General features: G+C 41.8%; 1 protein-coding gene across 1 annotated transcript in view; it reads left to right on the forward strand.

Annotated features, from left to right (window-relative positions):
* The window catches only part of wu:fb13g09 (ATP-binding cassette sub-family C member 5), a 131,497-nt gene that overhangs the window by 58,943 nt on the left and 47,268 nt on the right, over positions 1-25,286 (forward strand). The window contains exons 12-16 of the mRNA XM_067996974.1: positions 13,943-14,067; positions 15,932-16,004; positions 17,971-18,174; positions 21,251-21,376; positions 23,561-23,672. Of these exons, the coding sequence (XP_067853075.1) occupies positions 13,943-14,067; positions 15,932-16,004; positions 17,971-18,174; positions 21,251-21,376; positions 23,561-23,672 (640 nt within the window). The remainder of the gene's footprint in view (positions 1-13,942; positions 14,068-15,931; positions 16,005-17,970; positions 18,175-21,250; positions 21,377-23,560; positions 23,673-25,286) is intronic.

The following is a 25,286-nucleotide window of genomic DNA, read 5'->3' on the forward strand; positions in this document are numbered from 1 at the left end:
GGGACCTGTACAAGCGTGACGGGTTACACCCGAGCAGGTCCGGGACCAATGTCCTCGCGGGGGTGTTTGCTAGTGCTGTTGGGGAAGGTTTAAACTAGAGTGGCAGGGGGATGGGAACCTGAGCGGGGAGTCAGAAGTTGAGAGCAGCAAGAGAGGGGAAGACCCAGGGGAAATTTTTTTTTTTTATTCCTTCACGGGATGTGGGCGTCGCTGGCGAGGCCAGCATTTATTGCCCATCCCTAATTGCCCTCGAGAAGGTGGTGGTGAGCCGCCTTCTTGAACCGCTGCAGTCCGTGTGGTGATGGTTCTCCCACAGTGCTGTTTGGAAGGGAGTTCCAGGATTTTGACCCAGCGACAATGAAGGAACGGCGATATATTTCCAAGTCGGTATGTTGTGTGACTTGGAGGGGAACATGCAGGTGGTGTTGTTCCCATGTGCCTGCTGCTCTTGTCCTTCTAGGTGGTAGAGGTCGCGGGTTTGGGAGGTGCTGTCGAAGAAGCCTTGGCGAGTTGCTGCAGTGCATCCTGTGGATGGTGCACACTGCAGCCACAGTGCGCCAGTGGTGAAGGGAGTGAATGTTTAGAGTGGTGGATGGGGTGCCAATCAAGCGGGCTGCTTTATCTTGGATGGTGTCGAGCTTCTTGAGTGTTGTTGGAGCTGCACTCATCCAGGCAAGTGGAGAGTATTCCATCACACTCCTGACTTGTGCCTTGTAGATGGTGGAAAGGCTTTGGGGAGTCAGGAGGTGAGTCACTCGCCGCAGAATACCCAGCCTCTGACCTGCTCTCATAGCCACAGTATTTATGTGGCTGGTCCAGTTAAGTTTCTGGTCAATGGTGACCCCCAGGATATTGATGGTGGGGGATTCGGCGATGGTAATGCCGTTGAATGTCAAGGGGGAGGTGGTTAGACTCTCTCTTGTTGGAGATGGTCATTGCCTGGCGCGAATGTTACTTGCCACTTATGAGCCCAAGCCTGGATGTTGTCCAGGTCTTGCTGCATGCGGGCTCGGACTGCTTCATTATTTGAGGGGTTGCAAATGGAACTGAACACTGTGCAGTCATCAGCGAACATCCCCATTTCTGACCTTATGATGGAGGGAAGGTCATTGATGAAGCAGCTGAAGATGGTTGGGCCTAGGACACTGCCCTGAGGAACTCCTGCAGCAATGCCCTGGGGCTGAGATGATTGGCCTCCAACAACCACTACCATCTTCCTTTGTGCCAGGTATGACTCCAGCCACTGGAGAGTTTTCCCCCTGATTCCCATTGACTTCAATTTTACTAGGGCTCCTTGGTGCCACACTCGGTCAAATGCTGCCTTGATGTCAAGGGCAGTCACTCTCACCTCACCTCTGGAATTCAGCTCTTCTGTCCATGTTTGGACCAAGGCTGTAATGAGGTCTGGAGCCGAGTGGTCCTGGCGGAACCCAAACTGAGCATCGGTGAGCAGGTTATTGGTGAGTAAGTGCCGCTTGATAGCACTGTCGACGACACCTTCCATCACTTTGCTGATGATTGAGAGTAGACTGATGGGGCGGTAATTGGCCAGATTGGATTTGTCCTGCTTTTTGTGGACAGGACATACCTGGGCAATTTTCCACATTGTCGGGTAGATGCCAGTGTTGTAGCTGTACTGGAACAGCTTGGCTGGAGGCGCAGCTAGCTCTGGAGCACAAGTCTTCAGCACTACAGCTGGGGATGTTGTCGGGGCCCATAGCCTTTGCTGTATCCAGTGCACTCAGCCGTTTCTTGATATCACATGGAGTGAATCGAATTGGCCGAAGACTGGCTTCCGTGATGGTGGGGTTATCGGGAGGAGGCTGAGATGGATCATCCACTCGGCACTTCTGGCTGAAGATGGTTGCAAACGCTTCAGCCTTGTCTTTTGCACTCACGTGCTGGACTCCGCCATCATTGAGGATGGGGATGCTTGCAGAGCCTCCTCCTCCCGTTAGTTGTTTAATTGTCCACCACCATTCACGACTGGATGTGGCAGGACTGCAGAGCTTTGATCTGATCCGTTGGTTGTGGAATCGCTTAGCTCTGTCTATAGCATGTTGCTTCCGGTGTTTAGCATGCACGTAGTCCTGAGTTGTCGCTTCACCAGGTTGGCACCTCATTTTTAGGTATGCCTGGCATGCTCTTCTACACTCCTCATTGAACCAGGGTTGATCCCCTGGCTTGTTGTTAATGGTAGAGTGAGGAATATGCCGGGCCATGAGGTTACAGATTGTGTACAATACAATACAAATAGTACAAACAGTTGTTCAAGAACAAGTGAAAGGGAAAAGCGTAGAGCAGCAGAAAGAAAGTGTACTTTAGGCATGACAGATAAAATAAAAACTAGAAGGCGTAAGGCAATTAACCCAGCATCAAAGCTGAAGGTCAGGCTTAGGGTGTGTGGCCCAACTAAGAGTTCTACATACAAATGCACAGAGTATAAGGAATAAATTAAATGAACTACAGGTTCAAATTTATTGGAGGGTATGACATGATAGCTATTACTGAGACTTGGCTGCAGGATGGTCAGGATTGGGAACTAAACATACCAGGTTATAAGATCTACAGGAGAGATAGGGAAAATGGAAGAGGGGGAGGAGTACCCTTAGTGATTAGAGATGAAATCACTTCAATGATAAAGGGGGATATAACGAGCGGCAAGCAGCCAACAGAGACCTTATGGGTTGAATTGAGAAATAGGAAAGGATCTAAGACTGTAGTGGGAGTTGTATATAGGAGCCCTGGCAGCAGCTCTGAAGTGCTAGATTGTATAAATGCAGAGATTAGACAAGCGTGTAATTTCTTGAGTGTGTCCGGGATAGTTTTCTACAGCTGTATGTCATAGAGGCAACAACGGGGCAAGGCATACTAGATTTAGTAATGAGTAATGAACCAGATTTAGTTAACGGCTTAACTGTGCGCGAACATCTATCCAATAGTGATCATAACATGATCGAGTTCAATGTAGTGTTTGAAAGGGATAAAAGTGTTAAGATTCTACACTTGGGCAAGGCAGACTTCAATGGGATGAGACAGAGACTGTCCACAGTAAACTGGGCAAATCTGTTAATGGGTAAAACGACTGATGATCAGTGGGAAATGTTTAAAGAAACATTTAACGTGATACAGAATCGGTTTATACCCCTGAGGGGCAAGAACTCTACTTGCCAAAAAAAATAGCCATGGACAACTAAAGAGGTAAGGGACAGTATAAGACATCAGGAAAGGGCATACAAAAAGGCAAAAAATGGCACAGATCCTGACGAATGGGAAAGATACAAAGATCAACAAAGGGTCACAAAACAGACAGTAAGGGCTACAAAAAGAGAGTATGAAAAGAAACTCGCAAGGGCTATCAAAACCAATACGAAGAATTTTTATAGTTATATTAGGAAAAAGAGGGTGGTCAGGAGCAGTGTTGGCCCCTTAAAAACTGAAAGTGGGGATACTGTCATTGACAATGGGGAAATGGCGGACATGTTGAACGATTACTTTGCATCAGTATTTACAGTAGAAAAAGAGGATAGCATGCCGGAAATCCCAAGAAAACTAATATTGAATCGGGGACAGGGACTTGATAAAATTAACATAAGTAAAGCAACAGTAATGAAGAAAATAATAGCACTAAAGAGTGACAAATCCCCAGGACCAGATGGTTTCCATCCCAGGGTTTTAAAGGAAGTAGGTGAGCACATTGTGGATGCCCTAACTATTATCTTTCAAAGTTCTCTAGATTCAGGAACTGTCCCTCTAGATTGGAAAATTGCACATATCACTCTGCTTTTTAAGAAAGGAGAGGGAAACCAGGGAATTATAGACCAGTTAGCCTAACATCTGTTGTGGGGAAAATGCTGGAGTCTATAATTAAGGATAGGGTGACTGAACACCTCGAAAATTTTCAGTTAATCAGAGAGAGCCAGCATGGATTTGTGAAAGGTGGATCGTGCCTGACAAACCTGATTGAATTTTTTGGAGAGGTGACTGAAGTAGTGGACAGGGGAATGTCAATGGATGTTATTTATATGGACTTCCAGAAGGCATTTGATAAGGTCCCACATCAGAGATTGTTAGCTAAGATAGAAGCCCATGGAATCGAGGGAAAAGTACGGACTTGGTTAGGAAGTTGGCTGAGCGAAAGGCGACAGAGAGTCGGGATAATGGGAAGGTACTCACATTGGCAGGATGTGACTGGTGGAGTCCCGCAGGGATCTGTCTTGGGGCATCAATTATTCACAATATTTATTAACGACTTAGATGAAGGCATAGAAAGTCTCATATCTAAGTTTGCCGATGACACAAAGATTGGTGGCATTGTAAGCAGTGTAGATGAAAACATAAAATTACAAAGTGATATTGATAGATTAGGTGAATGGGCAAAACTGTGGCAAATGGAATTCAATGTAGACAAATGTGAGGTCATCCACTTTGGATCAAAAAAGGATAGAACAGAGTACTTTCTAAATGGTAAAAAGTTTAAAACAGTGGATGTCCAAAAGGACTTAGGGGTTCAGGTACATAGATCCTTGAAGTGTCATGAACAGGTGCAGAAAATAATCAAGAAGGCAAATGGAATGTTGGCCTTTATATCTAGAGGACTAGAGTACAAGGGGACAGAAGTTATGCTGCAGCTATACAAAACCTTGGTTAGACCGCACCTGGAGCACTGTGAGCAGTTCTGGGCACCGCACCTTCGGAAGGACATATTGACTGGAATGATACCCGGACTTCAAGGGTTAAGTTACGAGGAGAGATTACACAAATTGGGGTTGTATTCTCTAGAGTTTCGAAGGTAAGGGGTGATCTGATCGAAGTTTATAAGATATTAAGGGGAACAGATAGGGTGGATAGAGAGAAACTATTTCCGCTGGTTGGGGATTTTAGAAGTAGGGGGCACAGTCTAAAAATTAGAGCCAGACCTTTCGGGAGTGAGATTAGAAAACATTTCTACACACAAAGGGTTGTAGAAGTTTGGAACTCTCTTCCGCAAACGGCAATTGATACTAGCTCAATTGTTAAATTTAAATCTGAGATAGATAGCTTTTTGGCAACCAAAGGTATTAAGGGATATGGGCCAAAGGCAGGTATATGGAGTTAGATCACAGATCAGCCATGATCTTATCAAATGGCGGAGCAGGCACGAGGGGCTGAATGGCCTACTCCTGTTCCTATGTTCCTATAAGAACAACTAGGAAAGCCAAGAGGAACTATGAGATTAAATTATCATGGAATATAAAAATAAATAGTATTCTACAAATACACAAATAACAAAATAAAAATCAGAATGGGATAGGGCCACTTAGATAAACTCACAGGTAACGACAGCGAAATGGCAGAAATATTGAATAGTTACTTGGCTTCCATTTTTATCAGGGAGACTAATAAGGTGGGCAGGACATTAGATGAAGAGGTTGAAAAAGATATTAAAACATTTAAGATAGAAAAGGGTGCAATAATAAACTAATCAAACTAAGGAAGGATCAGATTCCTGGTCCGGATGGATCGCATCTGCGAATATTAAAATAAGTTAGGGAAGAGATAGCAGAGGCACTATTACATATATATAATAATTCACTAGAAAAGGGAAAAATGCCAGAGGACTGGTGGACAGCCAATGTTATTCCTATATTTAAAAAGGGAGATAGAACAAGTCCAGGGCACTATAAACCAGTTAGCTTAACATCGGTGGTAGAAACATAATGGAATCTTTACTCAAAGATTTAATAGAAAGACATCTAGAGAATGAAAATATAATAAAGAATAGTCAGCACGGATTTCAGAAGGGAAAATCATGCTTAACCAACCTTATTGAATTCTTGGAAGAAGTAACAGAAAGAGTAGACAAGGGTAATGGAGTAGACGTAATATATTTGGATTTTCAAAAGACCTTCGATAAGGTACCACATCATAGACTCATGGCTAAGGTCAGAGCATGTGGAGTCAGGGGACAGGTAGCAGAATGGATAGCAAGCTGGCTACAAAACAGAAAAGAGAGTAGGGGTTAAGGGTAGCTACTCAGACTGGGAAAAGGTGGGAATGGTGCACTACAGGGATTGGTGCTGGGACCATTGTTGTTCACAATTTACGTTAATGATTTGGATTCTGGAATCGGAAGTACAATTTCAAAATTTGCGGACGACACTAAGTTGGGGAGTATAGTTAATACAAAGGAAGAACGTGTCAAAATGCATGAGGACATTATCAAACTTGCAGAATGGGCATGTAATTGGTAAATTAATTTCAATATAAGTAAGTGTGAAGTGGTGCATTTTGGTAGGAAGAATAAGGAGGCCACATACTACTTGGATAATAAGGGTCTAAACGGGATAGAGGAGCAAAGGGATCTAGGGATACAGATACACAAATCACAAAGTAGTGACGCAGGTTAATAAGGCCATTAAAAAAAACAAATGAAGGGTTCATTTCCAGAGGGATAGAATTGAAAAGCAAAGAAGTTATGTTAAATTTGTAACTTTGGTTAGACCAGACTTGGAGTATTGTGCACCGTTCTGGTCTCCATATTATACAAAGGATGTAGAGGCATTGGAGAGGGTACAATAAAGATTCATAAGGACTGAGAGGATATCCTTATCAGGAAAGGCTGAACAAGCTGGGCCTCTTTTCTCTAGAAAAGAGAAGGCTGAGGGGTGACCTGATAGAGGTCTTTCAGATATTGATCTGGTGGACATCGAGAATATGTTTCCACCTGTGGAGGAGTCCCAAACTAGAGGTCATAGATATAAAATAGTCGCTAATAAATCCATAGGGAATTCAGGAGAAACTTCTTTACCCAAAGAGTGGCAAGAATGTGGAACCCACCAGCACAAGGAGTAGTTGAGGCAAATAGCATAGATGCATTTAAGGGGAAGCTAGATAAGCACATGAGGGAGAAAGGAATAGAAGGATAACCTGATAGGGTTAGATGAAGTAGGGAGGGCGGAGGAGCATAAACGTCAGCATAGACCAGTTGGGCCGAATGGTCTGTTTCTGTGCTGTAGTTTCAATGTAACTCAAATGTAATATCTACCACATGGGCTCATTCCTTTAATTAATATAAATTGGACTGCAACCAATTGATTTTGGCCTAAGTTCCCAACCTCTTTGCACATTTTTGTGTCATTGGTAAACATGTAATTTCATTAATGCCCTAATCCATATCTTTAATAACAGTTAGCGCTGTATTGATAAGCACATTTTAAAATAGGACTGGATGAATAACTGCTTCAGATGGGATTGAGATTTATAAAGATAAATGTATATGGAGATAATCAAGTGTACTGCAGAACATTTCAGTGAGGAATAAAAACCACACCGGAAAAGTGATCCATCTGTGGCTGAATAAAGAAGTTAAAGATAGTATTAGGTTAAAAGAAAAGGCTTATAATGTTGCCAAGAAGAGTACTAAGCCTGAGGATTGGGAGAGTTTTAGAAACCAGCAAAGGATGACCAAAAAATTGATACCAAACCAAGGGTCTAATGAGAGTGAGGAGCTTAAAGTAATTAATATTAGTAAAGAAAAAGTATTGGAGAAATTAATGGGACTAAAAGTCAACAATTCCCCTGGACCTGATGGTCTACATCCTAGGGTTCTAAAAGAGGTGGCTGCAGAGATGGTGGATGCATTGGTTGTAATCTTTCAAAATTCCCGAGATTGTAGAACAGTCCCAGTGGATTGGAAGGTAGCAAATGTAACACTGCTATTCAAGAAAGGAGGGAGAGAGAAAACAGGGAACCACAGGCCAGCTAGCCTGACATCAGAAGTCGGGAAAATGCTTGAATCTATTAGTAAAGACATGCTAGAACATCATAATATAATTAGGCAGAATCAACATGGTTTTATGAAAGGGAAATCGTGTTTGACAAATCTGGAGTTTTTTGTGGACGCAACTAGCAAGGTAGATAAAGGGGAATCAGTGGATGTAATATATTTATATTTTCAAAAGGCATTCGATAAGGTGCCACACAAAAGGTTGTTACACAAGATAAGGGCTCATGGGGTTGGGGGTAATACATTAGCATGGATAGAGGATTGGTTAACAGACAGAAAACAGAGAGTAGGAATAAACGGGTCATTTTCCACTTGGTAGGCTGTAACTAATGGGGTGCTTGGGCCTCAGCTATTTAGAATCTATATTCTCTAGAATGAGTGTAATGTATCCAAGTTTGCTGATGATAAAAAGCTAGGTGGGAAAGTAAGCTGTGAGGAGGACACAGAGTCTGCAAAGGGATATAGACAGGTTAAGTGAGTGGGCAAGAATGTGGCAGATGGAGTATAATGTGTGGAAATATAAGGTTATTCACTTTGGTAGGAAGAATAGAAAAACAGAATATTTTTTAAATGGTGAGAAACTATTAAATGTTGGTGTTCAGAGGGATTTGGGTTTCTTTGTACACGAAACACAGGAAGTTAACATGCAGGTACAGCAAGCAATTGGGAAGGCAAATGGTAAGTTGGCCTTTATTGCAAGGGGGTTGGAGTACAAGGGCTTTGGTGAGACCACACCTGGAGTACTGTGTACAGTTTTGGTCTCCTCACCTAAGGAAGGATATACTTGCCTTAGAAGCGGTGCAATGAAGGTTCACTAGATTGATTCCTGAGATGAGAGGATTGGCCCATGAGGAGAGATTGAGTAGAATGGACCTATAGTCTCTGGAGTTTAGAAGAATGATAGGCGATCTCATTGAAACATAAGATTCTGAGAGGGCTTGACAGGGTAGACGCTGAGAGGCTGTTTCCCCTGGCTGGAGAGCCTAAAACTAGGGGGCATAGTCTCAGGATAAGGCGTTGGCCATTTAGGATTGAGATGAGGAGAGATTTTTCCACTCAGAGGATTGTGAATCTTTGGAATTCTCTACCCCAGGGGGCTGTGGATGCTCAGTCGTTGAGTATATTCAAGGCTGCGATCGATAGATCTTTGGACTATAAGGGAATCAAGGGACATGGGGATCGGATGGGAAAGTGGAGTTGAGGCCAAGGATAAGGTATGATTTTATTGGATGGCGGAGCAAGCTCGAGGGGCCATATGGCCTACTCCTGCCCCCAATTCTTATGTTCTTATGTTCTTAATGTAATAGTTCCCAAGCAGTTTGGACCTTCGAAGCATTATGTAAGTTTAGATAGTTATTCTAGAATTTGCTTGACTAATCTTTGGGTAGTGAGAAGAAACTTTCCTGTCTCATAAGTTAAATAAGTTGAATAGAATGCAAGATAGTACACTGCTACATGGTTTTTGGAAGGAACAGCCTTGCTGGGCCAAATTTCCTTTCCTTGTTCCATGCTTTATTATATGCTGTGTCTACTGATGTGCTGTTCATTGATAGTGGAAACAACTTTGGCTGTTCTCATTATTGTTTACTTCCCCATTCTCCTTAACTCAATGACAATGTTTGTTTAATAAATGAAGTTGATGGGCTGTATATGGTTCACAAATTGCAGTAGGATAGAGCAGTGAGATTGTTTATTGATTAATTGAAACAACAGACAATGAGTACATGCTATGGTTGGCTGTGAAGACTGAAATGTTCTTGACAAAAATGTGAAAAAGTCCATATGGCTGCTTTTGTTGTTTCTGTTTGAATTTTTAAATCCATAATTGTCTTTTTTCACAAAAGTACTATGTACACGGAGTATTAACCCACTTTCCACCCGGAATACACATGGTAATATGGAAATAAGAATTAAACATGGCACTTGAGCATTTATTAAGGTTCTTTTATGTTTAGAATTCACTTTTCTAACACTTAAGTCTCACTCATTTTTCCAAATTATGCTTGGATTTTAGGCAGTCACCTGATAGATTAATGTCTGAAATCGTAAGTTATGCTTTGCTAATTTCTCAAAGTGTTAATTTTGGACAACTACATTAAAGATTGATGGTTATTCTGGCCTAGCAATGACTCAGGTTTCTGTCACGTTTGAGCCATGTTGCATTAAAGTGTATCGAGCTTAAGTCGAGCTGAAATATGTTCATTGAACATTGTAAAAAAAAATGGTCGTCAAGTCATTAAAATAGCATCATTACCATTTATGAACATTTAGCAACATTTAACTTTAGAATATCCCTGCAAGAAGTACCTGTTTTAAAACATGACCAATATTGGCTCAGTGAACCACAGAAGAAGCTATTGGGGGTAATTTTAACTTTAGGCGGTAGTGTAAAATGGATTACTCGCCCGTTATACATCTCTCTTGATTTTCCTTTCCATTATCTTCAGCATTTCTAAGTATTTCATCATAGGTGCAGCTCTTTTAAACTTTTCAGAGAGACTTGATAAGGAGCTATATAAATGGATCCATTTATTTATCCCTAAACCATCAACAGCTCTGACTTCTACTCTGTATCCTAGTTTTTTTTATTCATTCATGGGATGTGGGTGTCGCTGGCAAGGCCAGCATTTATTGTCCATCCCTAATTGCCCATGAAAAGATGGTGGTGAGCCACTTTCTTGAACCACTGCAATCCATGTGGTGAAGGTTCTCCTACAGTGCTGTTAGGTAGGGAGTTCCAGGATTTTGACCCAGTGATGATGAAGGAACGGCGATATATTTCCAAGTCGGGATGGATGGTGTGTGACTAGGAGGCGAACGTGCAGGTGGTGATGTTCCCATGTGCCTGCTGCCCTTGTCCTTCTAGGTGGTAGAGGTCGCAGGTTTGGGAGGTGCTGTCGAAGAAGCCTTGGCGAGTTCTGCTGTGCATCCTGTTGATGGTACACACTGCAGTCAAGGTGCGCCGGTGGTGAAGGGAGTGAATGTTTACGGTGATGGATGGGGTGCCAATCAAGCGGGCTGCTTTGTCCTGGATGGTGTCGAGCTTCTTGAGTGTTGTTGGAGCTGCACTCATCCAGGCAAGTGGAGAGTATTCCATCACACTCCTGACTTGTGCCTTGTAGATGGTGGAAAGGCTTTGGGGAGTCAAGAGGTGAGTCACTCGCCGCAGAATACCCAACCTGTGACCTGCTCTTGTAGCCGCAGTATTTATGTGGCTGGTCCAGTTAAGTTTCTGGTCAATGGTGACCCCCAGGATTTTGATGGGGGGGCAGGGGGGTTGATTCAGCAATGGTAATGCTGTTGAATGTCAAGGGGAGGTGGTTAGACTCTCTCTTGTTGGGGATGGTCATTGCCTGGCACTTGTCTGACGCGAATGTTACTTGCCACTTTTCAGCCCAAGCCTGGATGTTATCCAAGTCTTGCTGCATGCGGGCACGGACTACTTGATTATCTGAGGGGTTGTGAATGGAACTGAACTCTGCAATCATCAGCGAACATCCACATTTCTGACCTTATGATGGAGAGAAGGTCATTGATGAAGCAGCTGAAAATGGTTGGGTCTTGGACACTGCCCTGACGAACTCCTGCAGCAATGTCCTGGGGCTGAGATGATTAGCCTCCAACAACCACTTCCTTTGTGCTCGGTATGACACCAGCCACTGGAGAGTTTTCCCCCTAATATAATCCTAAAATTCTCTGCTTTCTACCTCCTGATAGTGATACACTTCACTTCTTATTTTAACAAGAGGCTTGGCAGCCAAGCATATAGGAATGTCGAAACTGCTGGATAAAAAAGAACAAGGTCCATCTAGTTCGCCTTCTACCATCCTTTTAGTCGCATGATACAATGATAATGGAGTTGTTGACTAATCATAGCAATCAATCTCTATCAATTAGTGTACAACAGGCCCAGAAATGACATGAGAAAAACTCCAATGGTGGAGAGCTTTGGGAACCATAGGTCCAAAGTAAGTTTTTCCTCCCAAGTATGCTATACTTACCATACGACATGTCTCAAATTATTCATATGTTGAATCAAAAAATGTTATTTTCTGAAATAAATCTATCTAATTTGCATTTGAGTGTATCAATACTAACTGCTTCCACTGTCTCCCTAGGGAGCCTGTTGCATAAATTGACCACTCACTCACTGAAATATTGTTTCCCCAGATTAGTTTTGAATTTACCCCCCTTCAAGCGCAGGCCACATTCTCTGCTTCTACTGTTCTGGGCAAGGTGAAATAAGTTGTCATGGTCTACATTATCTAGTCCCTTTAGAATCCTAAAAAACAGCACTCACATCATCTCTCAAACTTCTTTTTTCCAGTGAGAACGTGCTCAATTTACATAATCGCTCCTAATAATACCATCACCCTATCCCCTCAATCATTCTGGTTGCTCTTTTCTGTATCCTTTCAATAGCTAAAATATCCTTTTTCTTCTGTGGCGACCAGAACTGTACAGAGTGTTACATAACAAGGTACATGTACAGTGAATGTCCTGTAAAACGTAATACAGGAATGAAGGGAAAAAGAACAACTAAAACATGTTGGGCTCAATTTTAACTTCTGGGCAAGAACGCGGCAAAACGAGCGGCCGGCCCATCTAGGAATGGTATCAGGGAGGCTCAGCTGATTTTAAGGACTGCTTGCCGACTTCCCAACCAAAACGGCCAGAGGAGCACTCCTGCTCCACCTGGCCCACACAAGGAAACATAAACAATTTTTATTTTAAACTTACCTTGCTGGGCATTGTCTAGACCTGGCTCCTGTTCCTGGCACATTTGGCCTTGCGGGGAAGCTATCACTGCTCCCCCATTCAGATCTCTGGTTAAAATAGCAGATTGGGCCCTGATGAATGGCCCAGGATTGAAGAGGACCCCATTGGCTTGGAACACACTACCTGAAAAGGTGGTGGAAGCAGATTCCATAGGAACTTTCAAAACGGCAATTGAACATGTCCTTAAAGAGGACTAATTTGCAGGGTTATGAGGAAAAAGATGATTATAGGACTAAATTGGACAGTTCTTTCAAAGAGCCATCACAGGCAGAATGGCCTCCTTCTGTGCTGTAAGATTCTATGATTACTTGCCGACTGAATTTTAAAATTGCAATCAGCTGGTGCAGGAAAGGAGTGGGTAAGTCCCCTGATTCATTTTAACTGCCCCCAGCTCCCTCCGCCGCCACCCCCCCTCCCCCCCCCCCCCCCCCACAACCCACCCCCACCCCGACCCAAGCCTTGTTTCTGCCAGGTGGGGAAAGTTAAAATCAATCCTACCATTCCTGCAACCACCACATAGGCAGTAATAAAACTAAAAAGCCGCAACATAAACAAAGCATGTAAAAAATTCCATTGCTACAGCTCTACTTTAAAGCATACAAAAAAATGTTTGACTTTTTTAATGTTTATAATGGACGAATTGAGTCTAATTTGAATCTTGTTTGATACAACCTCCTCTGCACTGATGTTGACTTGTTTTCCTACCAGGATTCTACTAATATCTCACATGGGTTCTTAACATAAGCAAGCTACTTCCTATTTGTAGGTATAGATAACTTTTTGTGGAATAATAAGTGACATGAAAATTGTGTAAAAGTGCTTATGATATAGGTTCTTACTTTCAACCAGAGGGTATGAGTTGGGTAATAAGATTATTTAAATGAACTTTACTTGGGTTGTTGCAGTTTATGTGTCCCCTTATAGTGAATAATGTGGCTCGGTGTCAAATTTTGTTTGTTAATGCTCCTGTGAAGCGCCTTGGGAGGTTTTGCTGCGTTAAGGCGTTATCTCAACGCAACTTGTTGAACAAGTAATAAATGTTAATGGAAATTAATATGCATAGACTCACTAAACACCAGTAATATTATTTTAGGTGACAAGAGTTGTTTTATTTCATTTACTTTTTGAAGAAAATGTGATGTACTGCTGGGCTATATTTTGTTTTTTGTCTGTTTCTTTTATCCCTATTTTCATTGGGAGATCTGGAGAAATACAGTGCCTGTATTTGCAAAAGACTTACTCAAATTTCTTAATGTGAATTCTTGTTCATTGTCAGTGCAAGTTCACCAATAAATCCGTGCTAAATTAATGAAAAAGTTGCTATTACGTGCTTTGAGTTCACCTGCTTGTACTACTGCATTTGATTGACTGTGGTACCTTCTTTCCAACTTTTAGCTGATACTACTTGAAGGGACCGTTGCAGTGAGAGGCACTTTTGCTTATGTAGCCCAACAGGCATGGATTCTTAACACATCTTTACGTGATAATATTTTGTTTGGCAAAAATTATGAGGAAGAAAGGTAAGAGTTCACCTTTTTTTGTGTTAATTGTGTCCTCGCTGATGTTTCCTGGGATACAGTTCCACGGGTGCCAGAGGCTCCTCACTATTTCACCCAGGTAGCCATCCTTCATGTGTGAGCATAGACAATGAATGTCGGCAGGCTCTTTGGTGATAGTAGGCATACCAGATGAACTTCATCCTGTTCTTGCCTAAAATCTACACACCTGCATTTTTCTACTTCAATTCATTTTCAGATCGAGAGCTAAGGGTTATCTGTAAAATGTGATTTCCTTGCTTTTCAGCTGTACTGTGTGAAAGGGACAGTGTAACAAAGGTAAAGTGTCTTGCTATATCAGTACTCAATCAAAGACAAATTCCACTGCCAGTGCTCCTGTTGATCTGGCTACTAGGAAATGTGTAAGAAGAGCCTAGGTTGACTCATCAATCTGCGTCCCACTTAATGATCTGGTTGAGATTGTGATCTCACTGTGTGGGGTATTGTAGGCACATAGCCATTTCCTTCCACTTTGTGTAGCACAGTGTTTTGAGAGTGCCATGTTTAATTTATATTCTTTTAACCAAACAGATCAACAACACAAAATAGTATTGATGTGGAGTCCTTTTATTCCAGAACGGGAAGCCGACTAAAAAAAAGATTTTGGGCCCTATGTTATTGTCAATTGCTATTAGTTAGCTTGGATTAGTTGATAGCACTCTTGACCCTGGGTCAGGAGATAGTGGCTTTGAGTCTCACAGACTGCAACATTGTCATCGGTGCCATCCTTCATTTGGGATGTCCTGTCTGCTTCTTCAGGTGAATGCTCTATTTAAAGTACAGACAGTATCCTGGTCAACATTCCTCTTCTCAGTCCAATGTGATACCAGGGTGAAGTGAAGTGAGGCTCCCTGAAGGAGCGAAGCTCATTCTGTTTCGCTTAAAAGTCGGTTAGGCCTTCACATTTGATTTGCGCTCCATACATCTATCAATGGTGCAAAGCTAAAATCACGTTGCACCAATGCTAAACTTGTAGTGTGAATGAACCATGAATTAAACTTTTTAAAAGCTTTCATTCAAGTTCTGCTCGAGGAAACAATCAGTTTCAGTAGCTAAATCTATTCTGTGAAGCCTTAGTGTCATGTCAATCTCACAACCTGAAGAGGCAGGAAATACAATGATTCTTTATATTAATCTAGTAATCACAAATTTAGTGGTTAAGAATGTAGTAGTCGTAAACTTGGAAGATTGTTTGCTGTAAACAAGTATGCTGCTTTCTTCCTTTAATGAAACTGTCAGGAAATCAGCAGGCAGAAACTCGTGATAATAAAATTAATGGGAAACTTCTTGTTTTAAACTATATTTTATTAAGACTTACTAGGATAAATTCATTGTTCATGTGCATCCAGTGGGGAGTCACACCTGAAGTGAATGCAAGTTGGAGAATCAATATTACAGTGTTTTAGCCCTATCTTCAACCCACGGTCCTTTTAATTGCAGCTCCCCACTGGAGGCACAGGGTTGATGAATTTACCCTACTGTGTTTGACTCTTTACAGCATGGTATGGATAGATTACGTTACTCGTAGCACAGTGCATTATTGAGCAGGCGTAAAAACAATATGATGGCATTATGCAGAAACAACATGATGATATTACATTGAAAACTTAATGTAGTCAGCTTCTGTACACTCACATTCTCCTTTTAAAGCAGAAAATTGGAAATGATACTTATAATGAAATGATACTTATATAAAATGAAAGAGTATATTGGACTTTAGCATTCTAAGCAGGCATAAAAATGGTTGGACTTAGCTGAACTTACATTATCATTAACTACTGCATGGACCAGCAAGAAAACAGCATTATCTCTTTTTTACATTTCCTAGGTATAATAATGTGTTGAAGGCTTGTTGTCTGTATCCTGACATAGAAAATTTACCTTACGGAGACATGACTGAGGTAAAAAGACTTTCCCTGAAACTGTTGGAAGTATTTTGTACACCAGTGTAAAACACTCTGATTTGACACACCAGTAAATTCACGGTTCCCATGCACCCAGTGGGGAACCACACTCAAAGGTCAGAGGTAGAGCCTACAGCACCGTAGTGCTGGTTCTTTGACCTAAATCTCTTTTGAGCTCGGCTCCCCACTGGGAGCACGGGATCAGCAAATTTATTCTATGTTGTTAACCTAAGCATACATCGAGCCATTACAGTGTGCAGCTTTATTGTTTGCCGTTAATTTGGAAGTTACTGTATCAGTATTTGTAGAGATATATACAGTGATGAGGTCTATGATGCTGTACATTTTGATATGGAAGATTAATAGAATTGGGTCAGAACATGCTACATTAATGGCTGTAAAGCGCTTTGGGACATGATAGGCGCTATATAAATGCAAGTCAGTCAGTCATTCATTATAAATTCGTTGAACCTAAAAAAACAAGAGACCTAAAATTTGACAATAACCCACAAAAGTAATAATGGAGTTTAGTTGTTAGAACTTCAGCTAGTTATTTTATTTTTACAAAAACTACTTGCACTCTTACAGCACCTTTTAATGTAATAAAATTTTCCAAAGTGCTTTACAGAGGCAAAAATAACCATTGAGCAGTGGTTGAAAAGGGGGTTGGAGTGATAATTTAAGGCTTGATCAAGAAGGTGAATTTTAAGGAGGCTTTTGAAAGAGGGGAGAGAAGAAGTTTTCACTCACAATGGTGTATGTCTGTTCTGATGCAGAACAGATTCTTGTTAACAATTTAAGGAAACTTTAGTTTCCATGAATAAATATCTGTAGGTTGTGCTTTTACCATATGGAAGTTATTACTGAATTATGAAAATAAACCAAGGGCAGAACTGAATGTACTTCCTTAGGAACTTTGGCAACCAGCAGCTTTGGAGATTGTTAAAAAGAAGTGTGATGCTGGAAAAGGGAGTGAGGAGAAGCCAAGGGAGTGTGTGAGAATCCAGGATGAGAACACAGAAAATGGGCGAGGGAGAGATTATAACATGATAGCTAATTCCAGTTGTGTGCATCCTGCTTGAATACAGGGTCCTTTTTTTGACTGGCGTAGATGGAGAATACAAATTGGATGCCAGCTGGCCTGACTGTTTTATGTGAGCATAACATAACTGAACTTTTATCCCCTTTCCGCCAATCCTCTTTTGCAAACAGTGATTCATGTTAGAGTATAGTTTCAGGGGTACTAGAAGCCCTCTTACCCCTCATCCAAATAGCCATTCTTCATGTGTGATCTCAAACAGTGAGTGTTGGTAGCTCAGATGTGGGCAGGTATCACAACTGAACCAGATTCTGTCCTCTCCCAGTGACTACAGTATATTTTCTAGCAGGAGATCACTGGACATCAATCAGGACCAGGAACCCTGGCCGGAATCCTTCCCTCACTGTTTAGGGTCAGGGACACTAGCCAGTTGTAGCACCCCTGCTGGTAATTCAGTTTTTAACTGTTACACTCATCACTCCTGATAATTAAACTGTCAAATCATTAATGAAAGCTAATACAGTCCTTTTGCTGAAAATGTGTGCATTGACCTGAGACAAGTTTCTCTTTGTATTTTCTTGTGGGTCAGGTGAGCTATTACATAATTACACTATGGGAGCTCAAAGCTGTTATAGAAACCTGAAATTTTACATGATATAAAACAGTCGACCTAAGATGTTAGATTTATGACTGGTAATTGTAATTTATTTTTACATCACTTGTATCCTAAGTTGCTGGAGATCCATATTAATTGTATCAATGTGTTAAGTAAAATTTTTGAGCCAAGTGAAATTCACTGAACGTCTTTTAAAAAAAAAAGTACAATTCAATACTATTAAAAGCTCAAAATCTTCACAGTAGTTTTAGCTAAAAAATCGTACTCGGACATTCAGATATCATTAGATTTACAAATCTTCACCACAGATTGGAGAACGTGGCACCAACCTCAGTGGAGGCCAGCGACAGCGGATTAGTCTTGCACGTGCTCTGTACAGCGATCGAAATACCTTCCTACTGGATGACCCACTGAGTGCGGTAGATGCCCATGTCGGTGCTCACATGTTTACCAGTGCTATTAAGTCAGGAATGAAGGGGAAGACTGTTCTCTTTGTGACCCATCAGCTTCAGGTAGGTACTCGATCAATAGCATTCATTTTAATTAAACCTGAAGGTATATATTGCAGGAAAGGGGGATTTAGGAGAAGAAACTACTTGTACGTCCTGTCAATACAAGCTAGCAATACGATTTTCACTTTGATGTGGAACAGTTGCATTGTAACCTTGTAACATATATTGTAATTGAAGCCATCTTGTAATATAAACCAAAATTAGCATTTCAAAAAAAATCTGAATGATAAGTATTCTTGTTAGTGAATTGTCTGTTTAAGTTTTCTTTAATTAGTAGTGCCCCTTTATGTTACTGTCCCTCCTCTGACTGCAGCCCTGATTCCAACTGACAGTGCTATAATATAAATAAGACCGTGCTCGTTGTTTCTGGTAGAATATCAGGTCCAGAGATGGGTTTGCTTGCATTGTCCAAAGCATAGCAATGGGGGACAGTGCTGTAATACCATTTTTTCTAGCCTTGGGTAGGCTAATACACTCAACTCACGAATATAATCCAGCAATACAACTTTTGCTTTCTGGCCTGTGCTTACCTTCTGGAGTTAAAAAGAAGAATTGTATATCTATATGGGCTTATCGTGTCTCTCCGAAACATCTCAATGCACTTAAAATACAATGAATTATCTTCGAAATGTAGTGACTGTTGTTACGTAGGCAAATATAGTAACCATTTTGTACACAGCAAGATCCCATAAACAGCAATGAGATAAATGACCACTTAATCTGTAATTGGTGCTATTGGTTAATCAAAGAATATTAGCAAAGATACTGGGAGTCCAACCTGCTCTTCTTTGAATTGTGCCCTGTGATCTTTAGTGTCCACCTGAACCACTGAAACAGACAGATTGGGCCTTGGTTTAATGTTTCATGCGAAGGAACATATCTCTGACAATATAGCACCACCTCAGTATTACACTTGAGTGTCAGCTTCGATTGTGTGCTCAGGTCCTGACGTGATGCTTAAACACTCAACCCTCTGACTCAGAGGTAAGTGTTGGCATTGTTAGAAGGGAAGGTCTGGGGCACAAAAACTAAAATCATAATTACAACTTCCAAACAACTGCACATGTGCAATCTTGTACATTTGCAGCTGTTTCTCAGTTGTCACTGGTGATCTAAAATTTACCCTTCAGTTAGAAGCAGTTCTGTAATGTAATATTAGTGTGTCCCTCATACTTGAGGATGATGGTGCCAACAATGAACATAGGAACAGGAGTACTTCGTTCAGCCCCTCGAGCCTGTTCATTCAGTGAGATCATGGCTGATCCGTATCCTAACTCCATCCACCCGTCTTGGCTCCATATCCCTTCAGGGAGCACAAATTAATGGTAGATGGGAGCGTTGATTATGTAGGCTAATACCTGATGGTCATTGTCTACCACAAGCGTCATGTAACCACATTCCTGGGGGTTCCAATGTTGATCCCTCTGATGTTGCTGATCCTTCCGTTTCTTGTGCCATGTCTCTGTAATATAAAGGGGTATAAAAATGCCATGTAGAAATTCGACCTTGTTTTACTATATTCTACATGTGACCAAGCGCTATTGGCTTTGTAGGTATTTTTATGTAGTTGGTGCTGAGACCTTTAGTTTAACCTGTCGGTCTCTAAGAGAACAATAGCTTTATATAATACTGATGCTCGCCTGGAAAGATACTGACAGTTTACACAGTTTTTCCTGTGTTTCCACTGATCTTCCTCTGAAGTTATGCTAGATGATCGGGAGGACCCCTGCCGAAATTCTACCACACTGTGCTTAACCGGTAAACTGCCTTTAGTGTGGAACCCAATTGAAGCTGATAATTAATCCCTAAACGATAAAATCCAAAATTAGGGTTTAAAATCAAAATTAGGGTTAAACTCCTAAAACAGGGAGACATCAACATCAGCATATTGCAGGTTTTGCAGTACAACAGCCACTTTCCTGTTTGCCAGAGGGAGTACTTTATCTTCTCTCCAAACAGAAGGACATTATCAGCATAAAGCACACCTTGAGTCATGTGTCAGATAGACATCTGAATGAAGTTCCATGGGAAGGAGATAGTGAAGGAATAGCTAATGATGCATGTCAGTTCCTTTTAGCATTATAATTTGTGAATATAGTTAAAGTTATTATTTACTTTAAGGATATTATTCGTTCTTTTCAAAGTATTCCTGATTAACTCTGATTTAACTCAAAGTTTTTTGATAACAGACATTCTGGATATGATTTTATCGGGGAGCCGGGAAGGGGGTGGGGTGGTGGGGTGGAATTCCTGATGGGAAACCCAGGATTCCTGGACGTCCTTACAGCTTTGACGTAAGGACATCTTTTATTTTTATTAGTGTAGGTTTCCCACCTGACAGGCGAGCCTGATTGACAGGCTGGTCTCAGTCGGACAGGCGAGCAGCCAGGGATAGGATGTGAAAAGGTAAGTGTTAGATGGGGGGTGGGTCGGGGGTCATCGGTTATCGGAGGGTCAGGGGTCACGGGGGGTCAGTCATCGGTAGGCTCTGTCATCGGTTGGGGGGGGCGAGGGTTCAGCCGTCGGGAGGGTCAGTCATTGGGGGGGGTTGGGATTGGGGGTTGGAGATCATGGGAGGGTTCGCTGCAGCTGGGTTGTTGGGCCTGGGGAAGCACTCCTGCTCCTCAAGGCCCACAAGCTGTGCTATAAAGGCACTTACCTGCAGTTTCGGGCCTTCTCGCCTCCTCTCACGTGTTGCGATGTAGAAGGCCTGGGAATCCAGGCCCCCAAGGGTTAAAAACAAAAAACCTGTCATAATGGAGGCCCGCAGCCTCCTTTAAAGGTTTTACTGACCCACCCGTCTCCTTAGAGCAGGTTGGTTGCCCGCCTCCATGAAAACTGTAAGTAGGTGGGGTGGGGGCGGGTTTTAGATTTTTAACATTTTTAGTGCCCTCTGTCTTATTTTTGACCTGAAAAAGCACATACTTGTTTGCAGTTGGTTTCATTAATCGTTTGAAAAAATTCAGGAAAAAAATGAAACCTGCATATTAATAAGGAAGTACATAGAGGGATTAAAAACTGTAAAATATATATATTTTTCGCAATTTTTTTGTGTTTGATTGCTTTTCCTTTACAGTATCTTGTAGACTGTGATGAAGTGCTATTCATGCGGGATGGATGTATTGCGGAACAAGGCACACACGAGGACCTGATGACTCTTAATGAAGACTATGCTGCCCTATTTAATAGCATGCAGCAAGCTGTAAGTGTAACATGGTGACACTGAGATCACACTAATTTAACATTTAACTTATACATGATGGCTGCCTGGACAAACAATAGTGGAGTGGGTCTGTTGACTCATAGTCTACACCTTCCTGTTCATTAACATTTATCATGAAGGTGCTCTAGAAATTGGTAAATTTTTCTGGTGATTTATATTATTTTTATTATTCTTCCCTTGTGAATTTTCTATCCTCCCCTCTTCTGATGGTGTTGACTCCTTGCTGGGGTTTGATTTCACAAGTGCCAATTACTGTCTGATGCCTCACCTAAGTGGCTATCTGATCATAACCAGCACCATGGCTGAGTCCCTGCACGTCTTTATCTGGCTTACACGTGTGCACATCTAAGAGGGTCATTGGGTAGCAATCAGGAATGGGAGCCCTGAATTATTTTCCCTTTCTACCCCTGAGGCATCCTTACCTAGCAGAGATCAACTAATTCAGCACAGACCAGAGATTGAAACCGGGACCTTCCTGGTCTGCGTGGGTCAGATACTCACTGGATAAACTACGCTGAGCCATTGGGGTCATCCTAATGTATTTCAAACATTTACTATTCTACATGTTGACATGAAGTAGTTAAGAATTTTATACTGAAACATGATGTTAGATATTCCTAGGTGTCTGCCTGTACCTTCACTAAGATTTTGGTGCAATGGGCAGCTCAGTCGATTTGGTAGTCAAACATTGGCATCTGCATTGACCTTGCAACCCAGTCGAAGTACAGATTCTGGTAACTGATGAGCAAAGGATTGGCTGCCTGATAATTGAATAGCTTATACTCAATGTCTTGCCAACCAAAACATGAAGTGTGTGTTATTAGTTTTCACTCATGCCTTCAATATGGTAAAAATAAAAAAATCAGATTTTTTTTTGCATTTAAGCCCACAGTTACACTGAAACAGTCCAAGACTGGTTTGTATTTGAGTGAATAGTAGCTGCATAGATTGGGGTTATACTGCCACTCAGATTTCTTAAAATTTTAAGGTTCTGGATGTCAGTTAGGTGAAATAGGCATGTATGTACATTCATGCACATGGATGTACATCGTAACAAAAGCATACTGAGAACGAAATATTAGCTGTACATATGGAACTAAAGGTAGAAAACCCCCCCAGGATTTTCAGTTTATTTTATTGCTGAGCTGTAGTAGTGGGTGTTGATCCAAAGCCCTGCTGAATGCACAAACATCAAGAGACTGGAGATAACTGCTGTCTACAAACTGGAGATAACTGCTGTCTACAAACTGGAAAACTGATTTGAAACCTTCATCAGCCAGGGGTTTCACTCTTCCTGCTTTGATGTAAAATTAAATCAGGTTGTTGATCGGACTGTAAAGGGATGCTGCTACTTTTGCGTATCTCTAGAATAATTCAAGCTTTAGCTCTGGAGAGGCATGATTCAGTTTGGGATGCAATAGCAGCCTGACGTGCATTAACAGTTTATATCTCGTGGGTACACTCAATTACAGTAAGACATGATGAGATGATCTGCAGCCAATTAGAACAAGAGGTATTGCCCACCAGTATGACGGAATATTAATTTGTATGTATGCACTAAGAAGCCCATCTTCCTAGGGCCAGCCCTTAATGTTGTTCAGGTACGTTCAATACCTGCGATTTTGCCGTCAAACCATCGTTTTTGCGCATTAGGCATAGCATGTTTAAGAAAATGCAATTGTGAAAGCTTTTCAGTTTTTAATGTAACTCATTCAGATGCCATAAAAATGCATTCAAAGATACAGAAAATAGAGTGGCGGTCTCAGTGAGGAGAAATAAAAAGAAATCGCTTCTTTAAAAAAAAGCCATAAATCACCAGAAATTTGACTTTGGGTCCTGCTGCACCTAAAATTTTAGGTGTTAGTTTACAGCCCTTTCCGAACTGGCATAAATGCAGAAAACTCACATTCTCCAGTCTTTTGCATGGGGGTGGTGTGATGTTAATGAATGGTTTTGGTGGAGGTTTCACTGAAATGGCACAAAAAATCGTGGAAACACGGGCATAGCGTAAAAACAGGTGTAAGTCATTTACGCCCAAACTTCCTTGATCTATTGCGCTGAAAATTGGCATTATGCTGCACTTACGCATTCTTGTCCAGAAAAATGCAAGGAAATTTGGGGCACATTATATGTAAAATAATTGACACCAACATTAAATTCCAGAACCTTATTCGGAAGAACTTAAGAAACACTGCCAAGAAAGCTGGAACTAAATCTGGAAATCTACTATCTATGAGCAAGTCGGTGTCTATTGTGCATGAAAAGAAGAAGGAAGGTATGTGGGATACCTATTTCTGTACCTGAAAAACTATCAGTAAATATAATAGCATCCACAGGCTTAACTTGATGCTGGCAGTGGCTTGTTGAAGTCCTTTTCTAAGAAAGGGGGAGGGCATGTGGTTAAAATGTGTTTTCAATGGGGGAGGAAGGTTGAAGTCCTTTTCCGATAGGTGAGGCGTTTGTGTCTATCACATGTGTGTCCATACATATCAGTATAGATGTGAGATAGGTTATATCAATGTATACATTATATAATATAAGGGTATCAGGGATGAGGGACTTCAGTTATGTGGAAAGACTGGAGAAGCTGGGGTTGTTCTCCTTAGAGGAGCGAAAGTTAAAGGGAGATTTGATAGAGGTGTTCAAAATCGTTCACGATTTTGATAGAGTAAATAAGGAGAAACTGTTTCCGACGGCAGAAGGGTCGGTAACCAGAGGCAACAGATTTAAGGTGATCGGCAAAAGAGCCAGAGGCGACATGAGGAAACATTTTTTTTACACAGAGTTGTTATGATGTGGAATGTGCTGCCTGAGGGGGTGGAAGCGGATTCAGTAATAACTTCCAAAAGGGAATTGGATAAATACTTGAAGGGAAAAAATTTACAGGGCTATGGGGTAAGAGCAGGGGAGTGGGACTAATTGGATAGCTCTTTCAAAGAGCCGGCACAGGCACGATGGGCCGAATGGCCACCTTCTGTGCTGTATCATGAGACTAACGCAAGTTTCTAAATGTATATGTATCATTTAAATCCATGTAAGCAAAGAAAGATTTTTTGTTTACTAGAATACTAGATGATATTCTGACATGAGACCATAGACAGAACTGGGGGTGATTGCGCATTGGAGGGGAGAAGGTGCAGTGCAAGCTGAGTTATGGTCTGACTTTGGATTGTGGTTGGTGTGGATGTGGGTACGCCATGTCTGGGAGATGGTGTACACCAGGACTTAGATGAAGGTTAGGTCCCAGATTGGATACAGACATGATAGGTTTGGGGAGTGGGTGCAAGCTGGCGCCGAGGTTCAGAGTAAGGCTGGCCTCTGGGTTTAGTATGAATGCAGTAAATCCAGGCTTAGCATGCAGGCCAGGGCTGAGTCCAAGGCTGAAGTTGATACCCGGTTTGAGGTCTGGTGGACCAGCCATTGGGGCAGTGGATGCACTGAAAGTGGGAAAACCATGTGCAGAGTTTGTGTAGGAGTGGTTGCTGCTATGTATGGGATCAAATGTCGCTTTTGGATGACAGGAACAATGGAGGTTAAATTCCATAACCCCTGAATCTGGGCGCGGGTGTCACGATGCGCGATTAACGTGAGATTCATGCTGCCTGCTCATTTACCTGATTCCAGTGCGAGCAGCCAGGCATAATTGTGTTATTCTATGACTTCTCACCAGCAGTGGTGGGGGGGGCCCAATATCACATGAGTGCCTCTCACCTCCTAAAGGCAGCCTGCACCTCTTATGTGCAAAATATAAGATATGGGTTCACACCGAGTCTGACCGGAGATCAGACATTGCGCACATAAAACACAGATGCAGGTCCCGTCCCTATGTTTACAAACTGTTGAGTTATGTTAAAGCATTGAATAAAGTTTGTGAACTACTAAATCCCAC

Source organism: Heptranchias perlo, chromosome 15 (genome assembly GCF_035084215.1).
Source record: "Heptranchias perlo isolate sHepPer1 chromosome 15, sHepPer1.hap1, whole genome shotgun sequence".
In the NCBI taxonomy this organism is placed as follows: domain Eukaryota; kingdom Metazoa; phylum Chordata; class Chondrichthyes; order Hexanchiformes; family Hexanchidae; genus Heptranchias; species Heptranchias perlo.